This window comes from Condylura cristata, unplaced genomic scaffold (genome assembly GCF_000260355.1).
Source record: "Condylura cristata isolate star-nosed mole 26May11 unplaced genomic scaffold, ConCri1.0 scaffold00021, whole genome shotgun sequence".
Lineage (NCBI taxonomy): Eukaryota > Metazoa > Chordata > Mammalia > Eulipotyphla > Talpidae > Condylura > Condylura cristata.
The window spans coordinates 21,632,510-21,649,136 of record NW_004567122.1 but is presented as its reverse complement, the minus strand read 5'-3'; the positions used below and the strand labels follow the sequence as shown (position 1 = coordinate 21,649,136).

The window sequence follows — 16,627 nt, the reverse complement described above, 5'->3', positions numbered from 1 at the left end:
ATAAATTTATTCTCCTGGGCATCAGCTCAAATCTCAGATCAGATTGTGTAGCCTTGACTGGGCTGTGTTAAGACTGGCTGTTCAGGAAGCCAAGCTTATGGCAAAGCAGTTTTCTGCTGGCACTACTCCATTCTGAGCCCAGTCCCACAATTCCCTCTTGCGGAAGATGGCTCATTTTATTAAGATAGTCATTTGTGTGGTTTTAGCTCAAAGGAAACAACTGAGCCTGGAGACTCCTAATTGAGATTAAGTATAATTGTCCTTGTGATACATCTCTCAAATTTCAAAAATTTGTTCAACCTCAAAGCCTGTTGTGCCTCTGATCTTAGGAGTATTATCAGGATCCTATTCTAATTTATTCTTTCTATGTATAACTATGTGTAACTAGTGATTTCGAAAAGTCTGTTGATTTTATTGTGATGATCTTGCTTGTATATCTCTCAAAAATTCCTAAGGGCTTTAGGCTTACCAGTTTTCCTACTCTGTTGTTTTATCTGTATGTGTGTGTATACATTATAAATGCCCATTTTAATGGGCATTTAAGATAAGGGTGACATGAGAAGATATATTTAACAGTTCTTCCTTGAAAGTTAATAATTTAAAAATCAGAACAAAAACTTCAAGCATTATCAATGAAGGTTTTATTGAGTAATAGGACAGGTTCCATAAAAATCAAGTACTTCAGCACAATTAAATCATATATTCAAAATTTTAAACTTTAAATACTAAGAAGTACACTTTTAGTGACTTGTCATTTAAAATTTCAAGATTAAGGCACATCTTTAGTTCTTCATTGAATCTTCAAATAGTTAAAAAGAATAATCAAATAACATCTGTAATCAATTAAATCAGAGGAAAGCTTTCACTTAGAAACGCTACTGTATATTAGGAAAATGTAGCACAAGCTCAATTTAAGTTCCCTTTCCCTATTTCATACTAAAGAATTACATGCTCGCCTGTCACCTCACCTAACAAAGCGTATGAAAATCCCATATATAAAAAACTTAGAGTTTGATCTCCCCATTCATTATTTGATCATAAAGTTCTTTGGTCAGTGGGACATAAGATTTCTTCAAGGAATCCATGAAGTAAAGTGGATCAGAAATTTTCAGTGGACTAAATCCTTCTTCTACCAACTGAAACTTCTGTAGTTTGAATGTACCTGTCATTTCCATCTTTTCCTATAAAGCAATTACCAAAATTAGTGGTATCTGGCATTTAATATTCTATAACATATAGTTAAATATTAGTGTATATTTTAACAACATTTCTAAGTCCAATGATCATCTCTATATTTAGCATAACATTAGAAGGAAAAATAAATTAGAAGTAAACATTTAAATGTTTAGCTTGGTTTACCAGCAACTAATTAGAAATAATCTAAAATGTATAGTTTAACCCTTCATTTCAATGTCATTACAGTATTTTGTACCAAGTGCTATTAGACACCAAGACAATCTGTTATAAAAGACCAATCTATTTCATAAGGCAGAGTACTACTTTACTAGAGGGAGTAATGAATGTTCTACAGCTTGATTTCCCAGTCAGATGCCTTGTGGTATTTCAGGGAATTTCCAGAGTCTGCAAGGGATACTTTCACTTTTCAAAGCAAACCTAGTGACATTTGTTGGCCACCAATCTCAAACTACTAGCTCAAGGTAATTTATAGTTTTATTAGTTGTGATACTCTTTTTAAAATGATGTCATATATTTGTAAAAAAAACAAAGTGGGTGGGGGCTCAGAGTTTGCTCCGATTAAAAAAAAAAGAAAAGAAAAAAAGAAAAGCAAGTACAGCCAAAATATCAACATGGTCTTAGCTAATTCAATGTAACTCCAAGGTGTGAAGAATGGTGTAATGCCCAACTTAAATCTTCTTGGTACTTCTGGTTAAAAGTGAAAAAGTATTGTTTTACATTTTTTATGCATTATTTTTTCAAGAAACACATTGTTAGGCCAAAATACTTAGTAATTTGTTTTTACCTAACTACTTATATTTAGATTTTGTTTTGGCCCAAATGCTATGAAAAAAAATTATACAGACACTAAAAATGTCATGAATTTAGAAAGCTTAAGGATTTCTGCTTTAAGAATATAAAGGAGGTAAAAGGTATCTTAGTGATAGTTTCAGGTATGCAAAATAAACCAATTTTTTTTTTTAAGATTTATTTACTTATGCTTATAGAACTGGGGTACAAGCCAGAGGTATGGTGGGTGTGAGGATTAACCAGAGACAGAGTAGGGAGCAGAACAGGCAGATTAACAAAATACACTGCTGAGGGGAGCAGTGGGCGGGTCAGAAGAGGTCTGCCACACCATGTGGGTCAGCTCCCTGGTGGGGGATCGAACTGGTGTTGCAGTGCTTCTGAAAGCTTTATAATGCAGTGCTTTAACCTGCTGTGCCACCAGGAAGAGCCCAAGAAACCTTGTTTTTAAATGAGATGACATGAAGAAATCAATGTAAAGTTTTATGAGTAATGTGGGCCATTTTTATTCATCTATCTGGACTAATTCCAAAGTCAAATTCTCTTTGAATCTCTTTTCCTTCACCCAGTCCACACTCCCCTCTCCTCTCCAACACTGTCATCAGATAATTAGATATGACTATGTAGAAACATATTCATTTTCTTTTTTTGAAGAATAGAAGTTCACAGTATTTGTGTAATATGATGCTTTTGCCTTTTTTTTAAAAAAAATCATACTAGATATATTTCCCCAGGTCAGGTAATTTCCATTAAAACAGTACTTTCTAATGGTTTCGGATATCTCATTTAACTATGACACTTTAACTTGCTCTTATTCTTGAAATAATAGAGAATATCAAAAGTTTTTATGATAATAAGCAGTAGTTTGAAGAACAACTTTATGTAACATTTTGCATCTTTGATTACTTCCTATAGATTATTCTGGAAATAAAATTACGGAGTCAAAAAACATGTAAATTCTAAAAATGTGGCTCTATATTCCTAAACGATAGCTTAAAGAAATTATAGCAATTTGTATTTCCATAAACAGGGGGAAAGAACCAACTTAATTTCACCCCAGTCATACTGGATATTGTCACTTTTTTTTGGTAAAAAAAATCCTTTTCTAAAATTTGTGCTACAAAAGTTTTTAACAGGGCATTGTTCTATTTATTTTATCAGAAGCAGCATCGTTCAGCATTTTTTATATCATATAATGTATTATAATTCATTTGGACCACCAACTAAGTACCTTCCAGTGAGCTAACTATACCAAATACTGCAATAAACATAACTGTATTGTTTTTTTGGTGTTTAAAATGCTAAGATGATTATTTAAATTTGTGCAAGTTTGACCTAGTTCTATGGATTTTTTTTGTTTAGTGAGTTTATTTGCGCTAGAGGGGGAAAAATACATTATTATTTTATTTATCAATTCTATATTCCATAAAAATAGTTTGTTTCTGAGGTCTGATGGAGATGGATGTGGTTAAATAAGGGCAAAGTGAGGGATCCTTATGGAATTGTTCACATCTTGACTATTGATTATTAATACATGAAGCTACACAGGTATGAGAGTACACAGGACTTAAAGCACAGACACACACAAGTGAGCATATTTTAAATAATACATTTCAGTAAAATATGCAGATTATATCTAAGTAAATGTATTGGTTGTGACAATTTTGTGAACTGTTACCACTAGAGAAAACTGAGGAAAGGATACACAGACTTATTTCAGACAACTTCATGCAAAACTATAATAATTTAAATACCACTCACATTAACATGTATTATTTCTGTTTCATATTTACTTACCTTTAGTATTTCAGAAGGTTATTCTGAAATATATATGAGGCAATACATGTGATAGTTATTCAATTTTTTAAAATACACATGAAATGCATATTTATGACAGTTAAAATATTGTCCTATTTACCAAGCAATGACTTGGCTATAAGCGAGCTTAGAAAATGCTTTAAAAATAACACGACATCATCCATTGTCCCATTAGAGATGTATGTCAGTAAAATTACCTGAATTCTTAAAAATCGTGGGCAGGCATAAGCTGGTAAATATGTTACAACTTGTTCATAAGCCTTTTCCAAGTCTAAAGACTTATCTGGTTTTAGAATAATAGAAGCCATTCCAGTTTTTCCTTCATACTCTGGGGGAAGGGAGGAAAAAGTTTGAAAACCTGTTAATTACACAATAATTGATGCAATCACATACCAATTACAGCAGTTAGAAATAGAGATAACAAATCTGCAGCAGGAATAACAGCACAACAGTAGTATAAATGGGTGGGTCTTTCCCTGAGCATATGATTTCCTTAGTAGAAATAATTTAGGAAAAGAGAAGGGTAGTGAGTATCCCTAACTATCTTACACTATCATGTACAGGGTCCATAATTTGCATCCTACTATCATTAACATAAAATAATAGAACAAGAAACATTTATTTAAAACCCCTATTTGCAAATGACCATATTTAGCATCAGTGCAAAAAATAAAGTGCGTATCTTTTAGTTAAGAAACTAGAAACTGTATTTCCATAACTGATTCCACAGATTGCTTACTGTTATTCATACCACCTAGGAGTTTCTCCAGGAGATAAGAATCTTCTTTTGCATTTCTCTAGCACTGGCTAGGGGAGTAACCAGTTTTCTCTGCCATTTATCCAAACACTCCCCCAACCCCAGTGCTCCTTGCATTTATGTATATTAATTGGAAAATACTATCATTTGTGTGTGTATGTGTGTGTGTATGTGTGTGTGTGTGTGTATATAGATAAGATGTAGATATAGATATTAACAGAAACAACTGTCCTGTGTCTTCATGTGGGTTATTTTGTCATTTTCAATATCACGAAACTATCGTGCATATTTAGATAAATGAAGCCACACAGATCTCAAAATATTTTCAAGAGAAGATTCAGCTTAACTGCAATTCAATGGCATTAAACATTTAAACTAGAATAGATTCCCACTTAGTGGAACTTAGAAATCCTAACCATAAAGAGAAGAATAATTGACAATTGAAAAGCTGTAATTATTTTCCAGCAGTGCAGTGAGTCACCAGAAAGCTTTTCAGACTTTGTTTAAAATTACACAAACACATTAAAATTCAGTGGGTCCCTTGTCCTGAAGTAACCATAAAGTTTGTTTGCTTAGTCTAGGGTATTACTTGGCAAGAAATAACTAAGGTATTTATTTTAAAATATAAAAAATAAAATGATAAGTTAGTAAGATTACTGCAAAACTAAATAACAGTAATAGCACATTCTATGCTGAGAATCCTTCCAAAACATGAAATATATTCATACCGGGCACTGTCACACCATAGACATTTGTTTCCTGTATGAAATCCAACTTCCCAATAACTTCAGCAACCTCTGTAGTTGCAACATTTTCCCCTTTCCATCTAAATAAAAAATAAGTTCCAGTTAGTTCACCAATATTTGAAAAACTAGGTATCCAGATTTAGTTTGACTGCCTCTGCATTTAGTTCTGTGCAAAGACAAGCAGCTTTGAAAATGAAAGGCATTTAAAAAAATACAAGAGAATAAATTCACTTTTATTTATTGGTCTTTCAATAAGTTTAGATCCTTGAAGGGCATAGCGCCACGCGGATTCTGTCCTTAGCCTTAGCAAACTCCAAACTCTGGAGTTTGGCGAGACTACGCCTTGGTTTCCAATAACACTCACCTTTCCCCAGGTAAGTCAAGTGTTCCTCAGTTTGCCACTATGTTGTTCTTTGCTTTGTACACATGAACACACCTGCTGCCTAGACAGAATCCAATTTCGTCTGGAGCACAAACACCTTCAATTTTAAGAGAGCTATTTGTACTTTCTGGTTCCATAGACCCCAACTGAAATCAGCAAAAAGGGCGTTGGACCAGAGCCTTCCAGTTATATTTTAGAAGTCCTGTTCACAGCAGGGCTTAATTATTTGCTCTCAAAGTTCAGCAGGAATTTCACTAAATGAATGGCATTTTAAGGAAAAAAATTTAATAAATAAAAAACATCAGTACATTTTTGTTAAAATTGCTTTATCTGGGCCTCATTGGTATAAATTGCTTACAATAAAATTTTTATAATGTCATAAAATAAAGTAATATTAAATACGTCTTAATTTTGTAATATAGTAAGACTTAAGTAAAAATATTCTCTTATCTCGAATGACAGATATAAAAAAGAAAGGAAATTGTTGTCTTTTAATGTACTGACGTTGGATTTCTAGCTATTAACCCCATTAGCTTTTTAATGCATTATTTTACTTACAATAATCTTTCATAAAGTGACTTTAAAACCTGGTGCAAGAAAGTGAATAAACAGGAAGTATAATTCACTTATTCATTCTAGTATTTTTGAATACTTTCTATCTGAATGTCACTATCTAATGATTGACTCGTTAAAGCAAATCTTTTCATAAATATAACCTTAATAAAAAAGGGAAAGCAGTCTGTTTCATTAATTTTACCAGTAGGTCAAGAATTAAAACATACGTTACTCAATTGCTTGTCTGTTTTAAGAAGACTATTCTACATTCTAATGAAGACCTCATTGATTTGGACCAAACTGGCACATTAAAATAATTATAGAAGTTGACATTAAAATTGAATATATGTTTCAATCTAGAAACAGATGGCCAATGTCTTTTTAAATGGAAAGACATGGAGATAAAAGGCTTCTGCCCCCAAGGTTACATAACAGGAAGTCTATTCTACATGTTTCTATGGAGCCTTCCTCTGAGTCTGCTTTCTAGTCCCAGAACTAGTGACACCATGTACCTGAAAGTGTCTCCAATACGGTCCCAAAAATAAAGGAAATTCTGATCTTCAAACATTAAATCTCCTGTGTTAAAGTAAACATCTCCCTTCTTAAAAACATCACAAAGCAATTTCTTTTCTGTGTGTTTCTTGTTCCCAGCATAACCAAAAAAGGGATTCTTGGCATTTACTGGAGAGATGAGAAGTCCAGGCTCTCCTGGAACACAGAGAAAGGCACTTTCAGTCACTATTTGATACAATTATCATACACAACAGTTTTATGCACCCATTTATATCTGAACAATATACCCAGGATTGCTCATTTTAACTTCTCTGAATTATTTTTATCATATTTGACTCTGAGCACATCCTTTCAGAGTGCCATGAACACAAATGTCTGTGGGAAAACAGGAAGGAAAATAGAGGTAAAGGAAGGTATATTACACTTGTTTTACCTCGTCAGTAGAGGAGACCAAAGCCTATTTTTATTTTGAATACATAGATAACACTGTACTAATGACAATGATATAAACAGTAGTCATTAAAAATAATCTTAATAGGCCCTCCCTGGTGGCGCAGCGGGTTAAAGCACTGCACTGAGAAGCTAAAGCCACTTCTGCATGAGTTCGATTCCCGCCTGCCCCGGAGGAGACCACATGGCGTGGCAGACCTCTCCTGGCCCGCCCGCTGCTCCCCTCAGCAGTGTACTTCGTTGATCTGCCTGTTCTGCTCCCCACTCTGTCTCTGGTGAAGTCTCTCACTGCTCCTGAGTCTCTGGCCTGTACCCCAGTTCTGTATGTACAAATAAATAAATCTTTAAAAAAAAAAAAATTTTTAAATAAAAAAAAATAATCTTAATAAAAAGATAGTAGCAATATTTATTGGGTACTTACTCTGTATCAAGTCTCATGAGCCCTTTGCAACTGCAAATATATTCAATATATTCTTTACAGAAATCCTTTAAAATTAGTATTACATTCCCTACTTCACAGGGAGGGAACTAAGGCCCAGAAGAATGCAGTAAATTGGCAAAGTCAAATGGACTGAAAGGCATGTATCCAGAAATCAAATTCCTGTCTCTAGGATTTATACAAAGGTTTTGTATAATACTTTATCAGATCTAATTAATATGTTATCAGATGTTTAAGAAAATGGCTTATGCCTCTGGAATGCTATTTTGGAAATCAGTAAGAATGAGATAGGGATATGAAATTTAATTAGTTTTACATATACTTGGACATAAGATCTGAAATACCTTTTCAATCAGATTTATTCAAATTAATCAAGATCTTGCCCAGGGAGCTGCAAGATAAAAAGCTATTTCTAAGGGAGAACAGAAAGGTAGGGAGGGCTGGAGTCATGTCCCCAGAGGTTTCAAGGCCCTCTGCAGAGACGCAACCTGTGATGATGCCTGGGGGGTGGGGGGGTAAGGGGGTGTGAGCAGCAAACAGAAAAGCAAGTCATGTCACTGCAACACTCTGCTCTCCTCTCCTTGGCACCCACTCCCACATTCTGGCCTCCAGGGGCACCCAGGCCCGGCCCAGACAAGCTCACTCTGCTCTAGGAGACATTGTCACCATCAACACCCACACCATTATCATTGCTGCCTTGGTAACACTCTGGGCACTGTCAGGAGTCTGAGCACTTTACAAATGGATCCCATTTAGTCCTCAATAGAGGCTCTAATAGCTTCCTTTTACAGGTGAAGAAACAGGAGGTTAAAGAAATTTCCCTCATGTGATATAGGTGCCAGATGTTGGAGTTGGGAGTTTTTTGGAACCAGATCTCTCCTCCAAGGCATGTCCATCAGCCTATAGTTCCCTTATTTCAGAACTTTCCAAGCTGCTTCTTAGCTTTCCCTTAGAATTTATGTTGTGTTTTTCTTCTTTACAACAAGGGTGACAGTTTCTTTCCTGACAAATTAGCACTAGCAAATGCTGAGAAAGGTTGTAGCATGTTCATATCTATCCCTCCTAGGCATAATATATCTGTGAAGACACAATGCTTCAGTGGAAAAAAAAAATTGAGTAACCCATAAAGAAATTTGCAAAATAGTAAAACAGACATTTGGAGTCAATCTGCTTTTTCAGAAACCCCGAGGTTGCATAAATATTTCAAGTTCCAATGTTTGATATTATTATAATTGCAATAAAACACACTTGAAAAGCCTGTTCATTTTTCTTTGAAATCTCTTTAGAAATTGCTTTTCTCCTGGACACTGTTGATAAACTTGAAATAGGGACAGGTATTTGATAAAAAGTCTTGAAATGGAAAAAAATTGGGCAACTTGTTTTTAAGATAGATATGCCTTATTTATATGGTTTTTCAATATTTTATTTAGCATAAAAACAGATTTGTAATCTTTTTCTTCACGTTTGAAGTTGTCAGGGTAAAAGGGAAAACCCCCTGCTCTCCCCATCCCAACCTAACCCCCGAAAACCCCCTAGCATCAGACTGTTGGCCGAAGGAAAAAAATCACCTGAATCATGTTCACTGGGAATCTACACTGCTATGTGGATCCAGCCTTCAGTGGGGGAGACTGTAAATTCTGAAGAAAGGAATGAGACAGGATCCTGGGACACCAAGCACAGAGGAGAGGATGCCTTCATTCCACTTTGCATATAAAGGCAAAGTTCTCCAGCAGCATGGTTATTTCTACAGCTGATCCTACATCTGTGTAATAACACATAATCATTCTTTTAGGAAGTAAAGGGGAGGAGGCAATAGCTTCCTCAATTAGCATTAGAGTAAGAGCTTCTCCTGCACCTCCAAGGCCTCATCCTCAGTCAGTTCAATATAATTTGCATGTGAGAGGCAGGGAAGGTGGCTGACAGACCAGCTCTGAGAATCTCAGGTGCTGTCTTCTGAGCATCTTCAAGGTCAAGATTTCAAGGAAACATCTCTGAAATGCAGTTGAAATACATCCTAGGTCTGTCAAAAGTAATTTCACTGCCAACAATCACTTCATGAAATGTGTTACCTCTCATTAGAAGAAAATGCAATTTCTACACAGGTTGAGTGACCTGTCCAAGGAGCTGTCTAGTTAGTTATCAGATGCCAGGGTCTAGGTCTAAATCCAGGTTAGCATGACTCTATTACACTTCAAATAAGAAATTAAGTCATTCATTTTTGTACTAATTTGGTGATGTAGAATATTAGGCTTATGGCATTATTACAAACTAGAAGTGGTAGATTAAGGAAACAAGCCACATAAGTAGTCACTTTTAAATTTTCATAATTTGCCATCTGAGGGACCTGTTCAGGGGCCCCCAAATGCAACAATTAAGTCATCCTACTTGCAATGAACTTCCAAATAAATGGCACTGCATAGTAGAACTAACCATTGTATCTTTTCTAAATGGAGTAGGAATTAAATAAAAATTCAGAAATTTTGCCTGAGGAGACATCTTCAAACAGAAGACACTTACCTTTTTTCACATGACTGCACCAGCCTTGTTCATTTCTAATGGGCTCATCTTTCTGAAAATCATACTTTATCAAATGAAAAGTGAAAAAAAGCTGCAAAAACAAAAATTAAACAGAACAAGCATTTGTTTACTTGTGTACCTACTGGTAGTCAATTTTATGCTCAGTCAATTGGAATACACAATTAGAATGTGTATTTTAAATTAAGCAAGCTGTACTGATAAAAAAGAAATCAAATAACTATTTGGACAACAGAAGTAATGGTGTTTAATTTCATTTAAGTACACATTACCTTATTGACACAGTACTGATTTAAATTTTGAATGAATGAAATCTAGCATCTAGCATGCCTATACTTTGAATTATATACTCTACTAACTACAGGGCAGAGAATCACTTTCTTGTCTTGTTTTCACAATCATTCAAAATCAGCCCTTGAAATGGAAAGTGTTAATAGAACTAAAATGTGAACTATGTGAGGGCAAGGATATTTTGTTGGCTACTCTTCCCCTCAGTTTCTAGAAAAGAGACCAGATGCCTAAAAGGTACTTGTAGTTTCACCTTTGACCTTTCCCCAGATCCTTTTCCAGTTTTGTCTCTCACACTCAGTACCTCTATCCATTGTGGAGTTATGGGATGGCAAAACTGCTTGAACACTCTTTTCATGTTGGCAAAAACATGTTAACTGGACATTTCTCCCTGTCCCCCAATATTTTCAGTTACTCCTATCATGTCATCTTACTGTCATGCAGATTCATTGATCCACTACAACTTGATCCCACAAGAAAAGTACAGATTGGTTTCTTTCACCCTCCTGATTTCACATATAAGAAAGTATTTTCTTAATCACTTAAATAGTGTTAGTAGGCTAAATTAGAAAACAGTAAACTCTAACGTGGAGGCAATAAAATCAAGTAAGAAAAAAATGATAAGAATAAACAGAAGGGAGAAAAAAAGAAAAGAAAGGTGTTAGAGTAAAGTAAACAAATACAGAACAAGGAAGTGGGAAAGATGAGGGAAATTAATGAGATAATCGCAAGGGTGCCATTTATCATAAAATTAAACACAAACATCAATGGTGTTTAATGGCAGTAAAGTAAGCATATCACTAGGACCACAATTCATTATTTGAATTAAAATAGAAATGAGAGCAACTAATACTGATTGAGCACTTACTCTATGTCAGACTGCCAAGAGCTTGGGAGTGGTATTTAATCACTTATACCCTACAGGGTTGACATTAAAAGTACCCTATTTTAAGATAAAGGCCAGTGAAAGAGGCAGCAAAGCAAGGCAAACTGTGTTGTTATTCTGGATGTAAGATTATTAGAGCACAAGCTTGCCTTTGGTCTTTGTAATTGGGTTAGCAGAATGTTGGCCACTTGCCTAATGACTATAGAAAGATCCCGTAAGTTCCGGAACTACATTTATCATCTTGGCCAAACATGAACAGAGAGGTCCCTTCATTACCCATTATTTTCGCTCTTGTTTCAACATGTTTCAGTTTTGAAAACACTTACCCAGAAGCTGGTGATATCAGTTTTAGAGTTATTTTCTTTTACATTAATTTGGCAACTGTGTGTGGGTGAGATTCATTCCACACCAAACCACTGTTCAGCATGCCTGCTATTAGCTACAGGGAACTGATGGTCAGAAACCAATAATTTTATAATACAAGTGAAATCTGAATATGTCACAACATCTAGACAGGACCTGAATCTCATTTCCATTCTGCCTTCCTTCAGGAGATCAAGCAAGATGTCAAAAATCAAGTCTCCTAGACATGTCTGTGCAGGTACTTATATATGTGTTGACAGGGGTTCCATAAATTCCATAAATTCCACTAAATGGATTCCCCAGAACTGGGCACACCTGTGTAGCAGCACACATTGGCTCTGAGAGCTCCTACACACACTTGAATGTCCTTATTAGTCCAGTTTTACTAAGTTGTAAGTCAGAAAGTAAACATAAAAATCACTTGCTTCATTAAATGAGGGAATTGTGAAGTCAGAGGAAAGTCACTTATCTGACTTCTCAAAGCCATAAAATCAAGTAGCATCAGAGCTGAGATTAGAGTTCCTAATACAGTGATTCCAACTCAAGGTTTTCTCCTCAACATTACACAATATTGATTACCTATATGGGAGATGATTCTTTATCTCACAGCACCAGGAAAAAATAATTTTCTTTGTTTTCTTAAGCAGAAGACACTGAAGGGCCCTCCCTGGTGGCACAGCGAGTTCAAGCACAGCACTAAGAAGCTAAAGCCACTTGAGCATGGGTTAGATCCCTGCCCAGGAGGTGATCCACATGGCACGGCAGACCTCTCCTGACCTGCTCACTGCTCCCCTCAGCGGTGTCCTTCATCCATCTGTCTGTTCTGCTCCCCACTCTGTCTCTAGTGAATCCTCTCACTGCCCTGCACCTCTGTCCTGTACCCCTGTTCTGTATGCATAAATAAATAAATTAAAAAAAAAAGCAAAAAAGAAGACACTGAAGACATACACAAGCACACATACAAATTATAATATATATATTACATACATATTTAAATATAGTATTGTGTGTAGTGAAATTGGTGGACTTAATGTATTATGTATTATATATACATATTAGTGTTCAGTGATAACCTTTACTGTTATAATGCAATGTTTAATGAAAATAATAAATAAAAATAAAATTGCTAAAAATACAATTATAGATTTTATATATATAAATAAATGACTAGTAATGATTATTCTCAGAATGCAGTTAGAAGAGCATAGTTTTAAATGGGTCTCAGAGCTGTGTTAAGAAAACAGTTTTTAAAAAAATCAAGCAAAACAGAACTTAAATTTCCTCAAATCCCACTCAAAAGTTAACCATCATAAACCTGGTATCTCTAAACACCCTGTCAAGGTGATTCCATTAAAGAAGAAACAGATCAATTCAGATTAGAAGCTTTGCTCTTGGACCTATCGCCAGCATAACCTCAAATATGCCAGGCATGTAGCCCTCAGAGTCCTGTGCTGACTATTCAATTCACTATGAATTTCTGATACACCTTTTTCCTATTTCTGTCAAGTTTTTCCTTTGTTGCCACTTTACCCAAAATTGCAAAAATCTCTCTAACACACACACACACACACACACACACACATTTCCTTTTCCGGTTTCATTTTCCTCGTTAGCACTTAAGAGCATATTACACAGAGTGTGTTTTACTTATTTATCTCATTTTCTGTTTTCTCCAAAAGAATATCATGGACACATGGGCAAAATTTTATGTTTGTTTTTTCCCACTGTGTTCACTGTGCTAGGCATATACAAAATCTTAAACACATACATGTATATAAATAAATGCATTTAATGAGCACCAGGTACAAGCATCTTTAAATCTACAGAAAGAAACGGAGGAAACTAGTTAAATGCAGTTTAAATTTGCTTGAAATCAAAGAAATTGGAATGAAAGTTAAGCTAAAATCTTTCTTTGGCAAAAGACCTCTTAATTTCTGTGTGGTAAAAACTGTACCTTGCGGGCCCTCCCTGGTGGTGCAGCGGGTTAAAGCACAGCACTAAGAAGTGAAAGCCACTTCCCCATGAGTTCGATTCCCGCCTGCCCCAGAGGTGACCACATGGCGTGGCAGACCAATCCTGACCCGCCCACTGCTCCCCTCAGCAGTGTACTTCATCGATCTGCCTGTTCTGCTCCCTACTCTACCTTTGGTGAAGCCTCTCACCGCCCCTGAGCCTCTGACCTGTACCCCAGTTCTATATGAACAAATAAATAAATCTTAAAAAAAAAAACAAAAAACTGAACCTTGCCTCAAAAGAAGTCTGGTCTTTGTTAACAGTTTCTGGAATATAAGCTCTAAATTCTTGCAATGTCATGAGGGGTTGGGGACTATTTGTTTGCCTAAAGCTTTTGGGCAATCAGATAGTGACAGTATGGTGGAGAGAGAGCATGAGTCACCTCTACGTTAACAGCAATAATGTGGTATCTCCCAGCTTGACCACCTGGAGGGCTGGGGATGGAGGTCAGTCATGAAAGCAGCCAACTAGATTCACACCATTGAGTCCCAAAATATACTCTGGACATCAAGGCTAGGTGCACTCCTCTGGCGGCAATATTCCACGCATATTGTCACGCATGGATTTCCAGAGAGCAATGTCAGCCTGTATGTACCAAGAGGATCGCACCGTGTATTTGACACTCATCAGGATTCTGCCCTGCAGCTTCTGCCCTGGCTGATTTCAATCTGTATTCTTAAAATGTAACTGCATTCAACAGCTTTCCGTGAGTTTTGTGAGTCTTTCTAGGCATTTAGCAAACCTAAGAGACTTCCCAACTTGCATTTGATATCAAAGGCAAAGGTAGTCTTAAGTGGACTATTCCCTCACTTTGTAGCTGACTTTCTCAGCCCCTAAAAGCTGTCTGCTTTTCAGACAAAAAGTTTATCAAGTGCTAAGGAAGTGAGACCTTTTGCTAATCCCGTATTATGTGGCTATGGATTTGCCATGGAGCATTAGCATGTATATCTCCTCCTTTTTCCTACTCAACCTCCGTTTTGTTAATGTAACCTTTATTTTTTTGAACTGCCAGGATTTTTAGTTCTATTTGATCTATATATGACACTTTGAGCTGTTCAGTCTTCTTACATTTAAAGGATGCAATGCTTACCATACAATCACTTCTATTTCAAAATTCTGCTTTATCTTCAGGTTGACCAGAAATTTTTCACTCAGTGAATTTATGAAGGAGCATCACATTCCTGTGTATAAAGGGGTACTATATTCTCTGATATCTTAAAATTTTGAGAGAACCTTTTGGTTGCCTTTATACTTGAACAGCTTCCCTTTTTCTCTGGCTGTGAGTATTTTGTTTTGGGAGCAGCCCTGAGATAGTTTCCAACTCACTCTACTCTTTGTAGATTCATTGCTTTTTCTATCTCATCATCTCCTTGTAGTTTCTGTTTTATTTATTTTTAGTAATTTAACTAGACTATACCTTTTAGGTGATCATTCTGTACTTTTTTTTTTTTTTTTTGCTTCTTTTTTCCTGGAACACAATGTTATCTTTTAAAGATCCAAATCTTTATTTTAAGAACATTTCTTGTACCAGGTGTTAAATAATCTCTGTTCTCTTTGCTCTGTTATTTTTTGTTTGTTTATTCTTTAGGGACACCAAATAAGTATCAGATCATTGTCATGTTTCTATTTCTGAACTTTATTTTTATATTTTTATGTGTTTGTTGTTTCTGTTGTTTGTGTATCTACTTAATCCTCTTCACTATGTTTATAGTCCTGCTTATATTTAAGTCTCTAATGTGACATTCATCTTTGTGATATTTTTATTTTTCCTTCTACATTTCTTTTTATTGTGCATGCTTACTTTCTAGTTCCTTTTGTTGCATTATGTCTTTTTTGAGTTTTCCTCTTCTTAGAAATGTGGTTTTGAAGAGAATATTGTTACAATTTGCTGAATGTATATGGAATTGTTTTACTAAACATTTCTGGCTATTGGAGAACTTACTATTTAAATGTGCATCTTTTTTTTTAAATTAATTTCTCCCTCTTTCAAGTTTTATTTCCTTTGTAGATTTCAATTCTTTTTCATAGCTGCCTAATAGGAGAAAAAAGTTCATTAAACTTCTACTTGGGTTTTCCTCTCAAATGTGTTGTCACCAAATTATTTATATATTTTGCATTGGTAGTATACATAGGACGTGTATTTTTGCAATTTCTTGCATTTAAAAAGTAAGCACAGCATACAGGGAGGACATTCATGCCATTGGAATTCTGAGTTGCTGCCTCACCTTGACGTTCACTTACAAAATTCAAACTTTTTTAGACACTAATTTTCAAGTATAAGTCCATCTTAGGTTTAAATTCTTGAAAGATATGCTTATCAAATCCACATCTGATTATGATACACCTTTGACTCCTGTACTGTAGCAAAAACACTATGCAAACAAAATAAAAAAAATTATAACTCACATGATATTGGGTACTTTCTTTTTTCATTTCCAAACTTAAAAAAATTAAAATGATTTGAAAAATAGAAGTTTTCCAAAAAAACTGTACATGATCATGACTTTCTATATTGCTGACATCATCACAATCTAACAGAAAATTTAAAGCTTTTGAAAGTTATAGTGATGCTAAGGCAGTAATATGAAATGAAATTTTCATTATACTATTGTTGTAGTACTCCACTACATAGGAGTAACTCAGTTTCACTAAGGAAGCTTTCAAATTTAACGTTTTTTAGAAGCATAGAATTGAGAAAATTAAGAACAAGGAATAAAAAGTTCAGTAACATCAATAACTTTCCCCAAATTACTTTTGTTCAGAATGCAAATCCTAAAGAATGACTCATAAAAGTAGTTTGCATCGTTAGATTCCAAATGTCAGAGCAATTAATACCAGCTTTAAATCTGTATTTCTCATATATATATGTGTGTGTGTGTATATATATATATAAAACTCT

The 16,627-nt window shown here is 35.2% G+C and overlaps 1 protein-coding gene across 1 annotated transcript in view; it reads right to left on the bottom strand.

Moving 5' to 3' along the window:
• Nucleotides 1–848: 848 nt before the first annotated feature.
• SLC27A6 (solute carrier family 27 (fatty acid transporter), member 6) overlaps nucleotides 849–16,627 on the bottom strand; it is a 43,190-nt gene continuing 27,411 nt past the window's right edge. The window contains exons 6-10 of the mRNA XM_004686682.2: nucleotides 10,161–10,251; nucleotides 6,754–6,949; nucleotides 5,287–5,384; nucleotides 3,999–4,129; nucleotides 849–1,181 (exon numbers count right to left, since the gene is read on the bottom strand). Of these exons, the coding sequence (XP_004686739.1) occupies nucleotides 1,005–1,181; nucleotides 3,999–4,129; nucleotides 5,287–5,384; nucleotides 6,754–6,949; nucleotides 10,161–10,251 (693 nt within the window). The 3' untranslated portion in view covers nucleotides 849–1,004. The remainder of the gene's footprint in view (nucleotides 1,182–3,998; nucleotides 4,130–5,286; nucleotides 5,385–6,753; nucleotides 6,950–10,160; nucleotides 10,252–16,627) is intronic.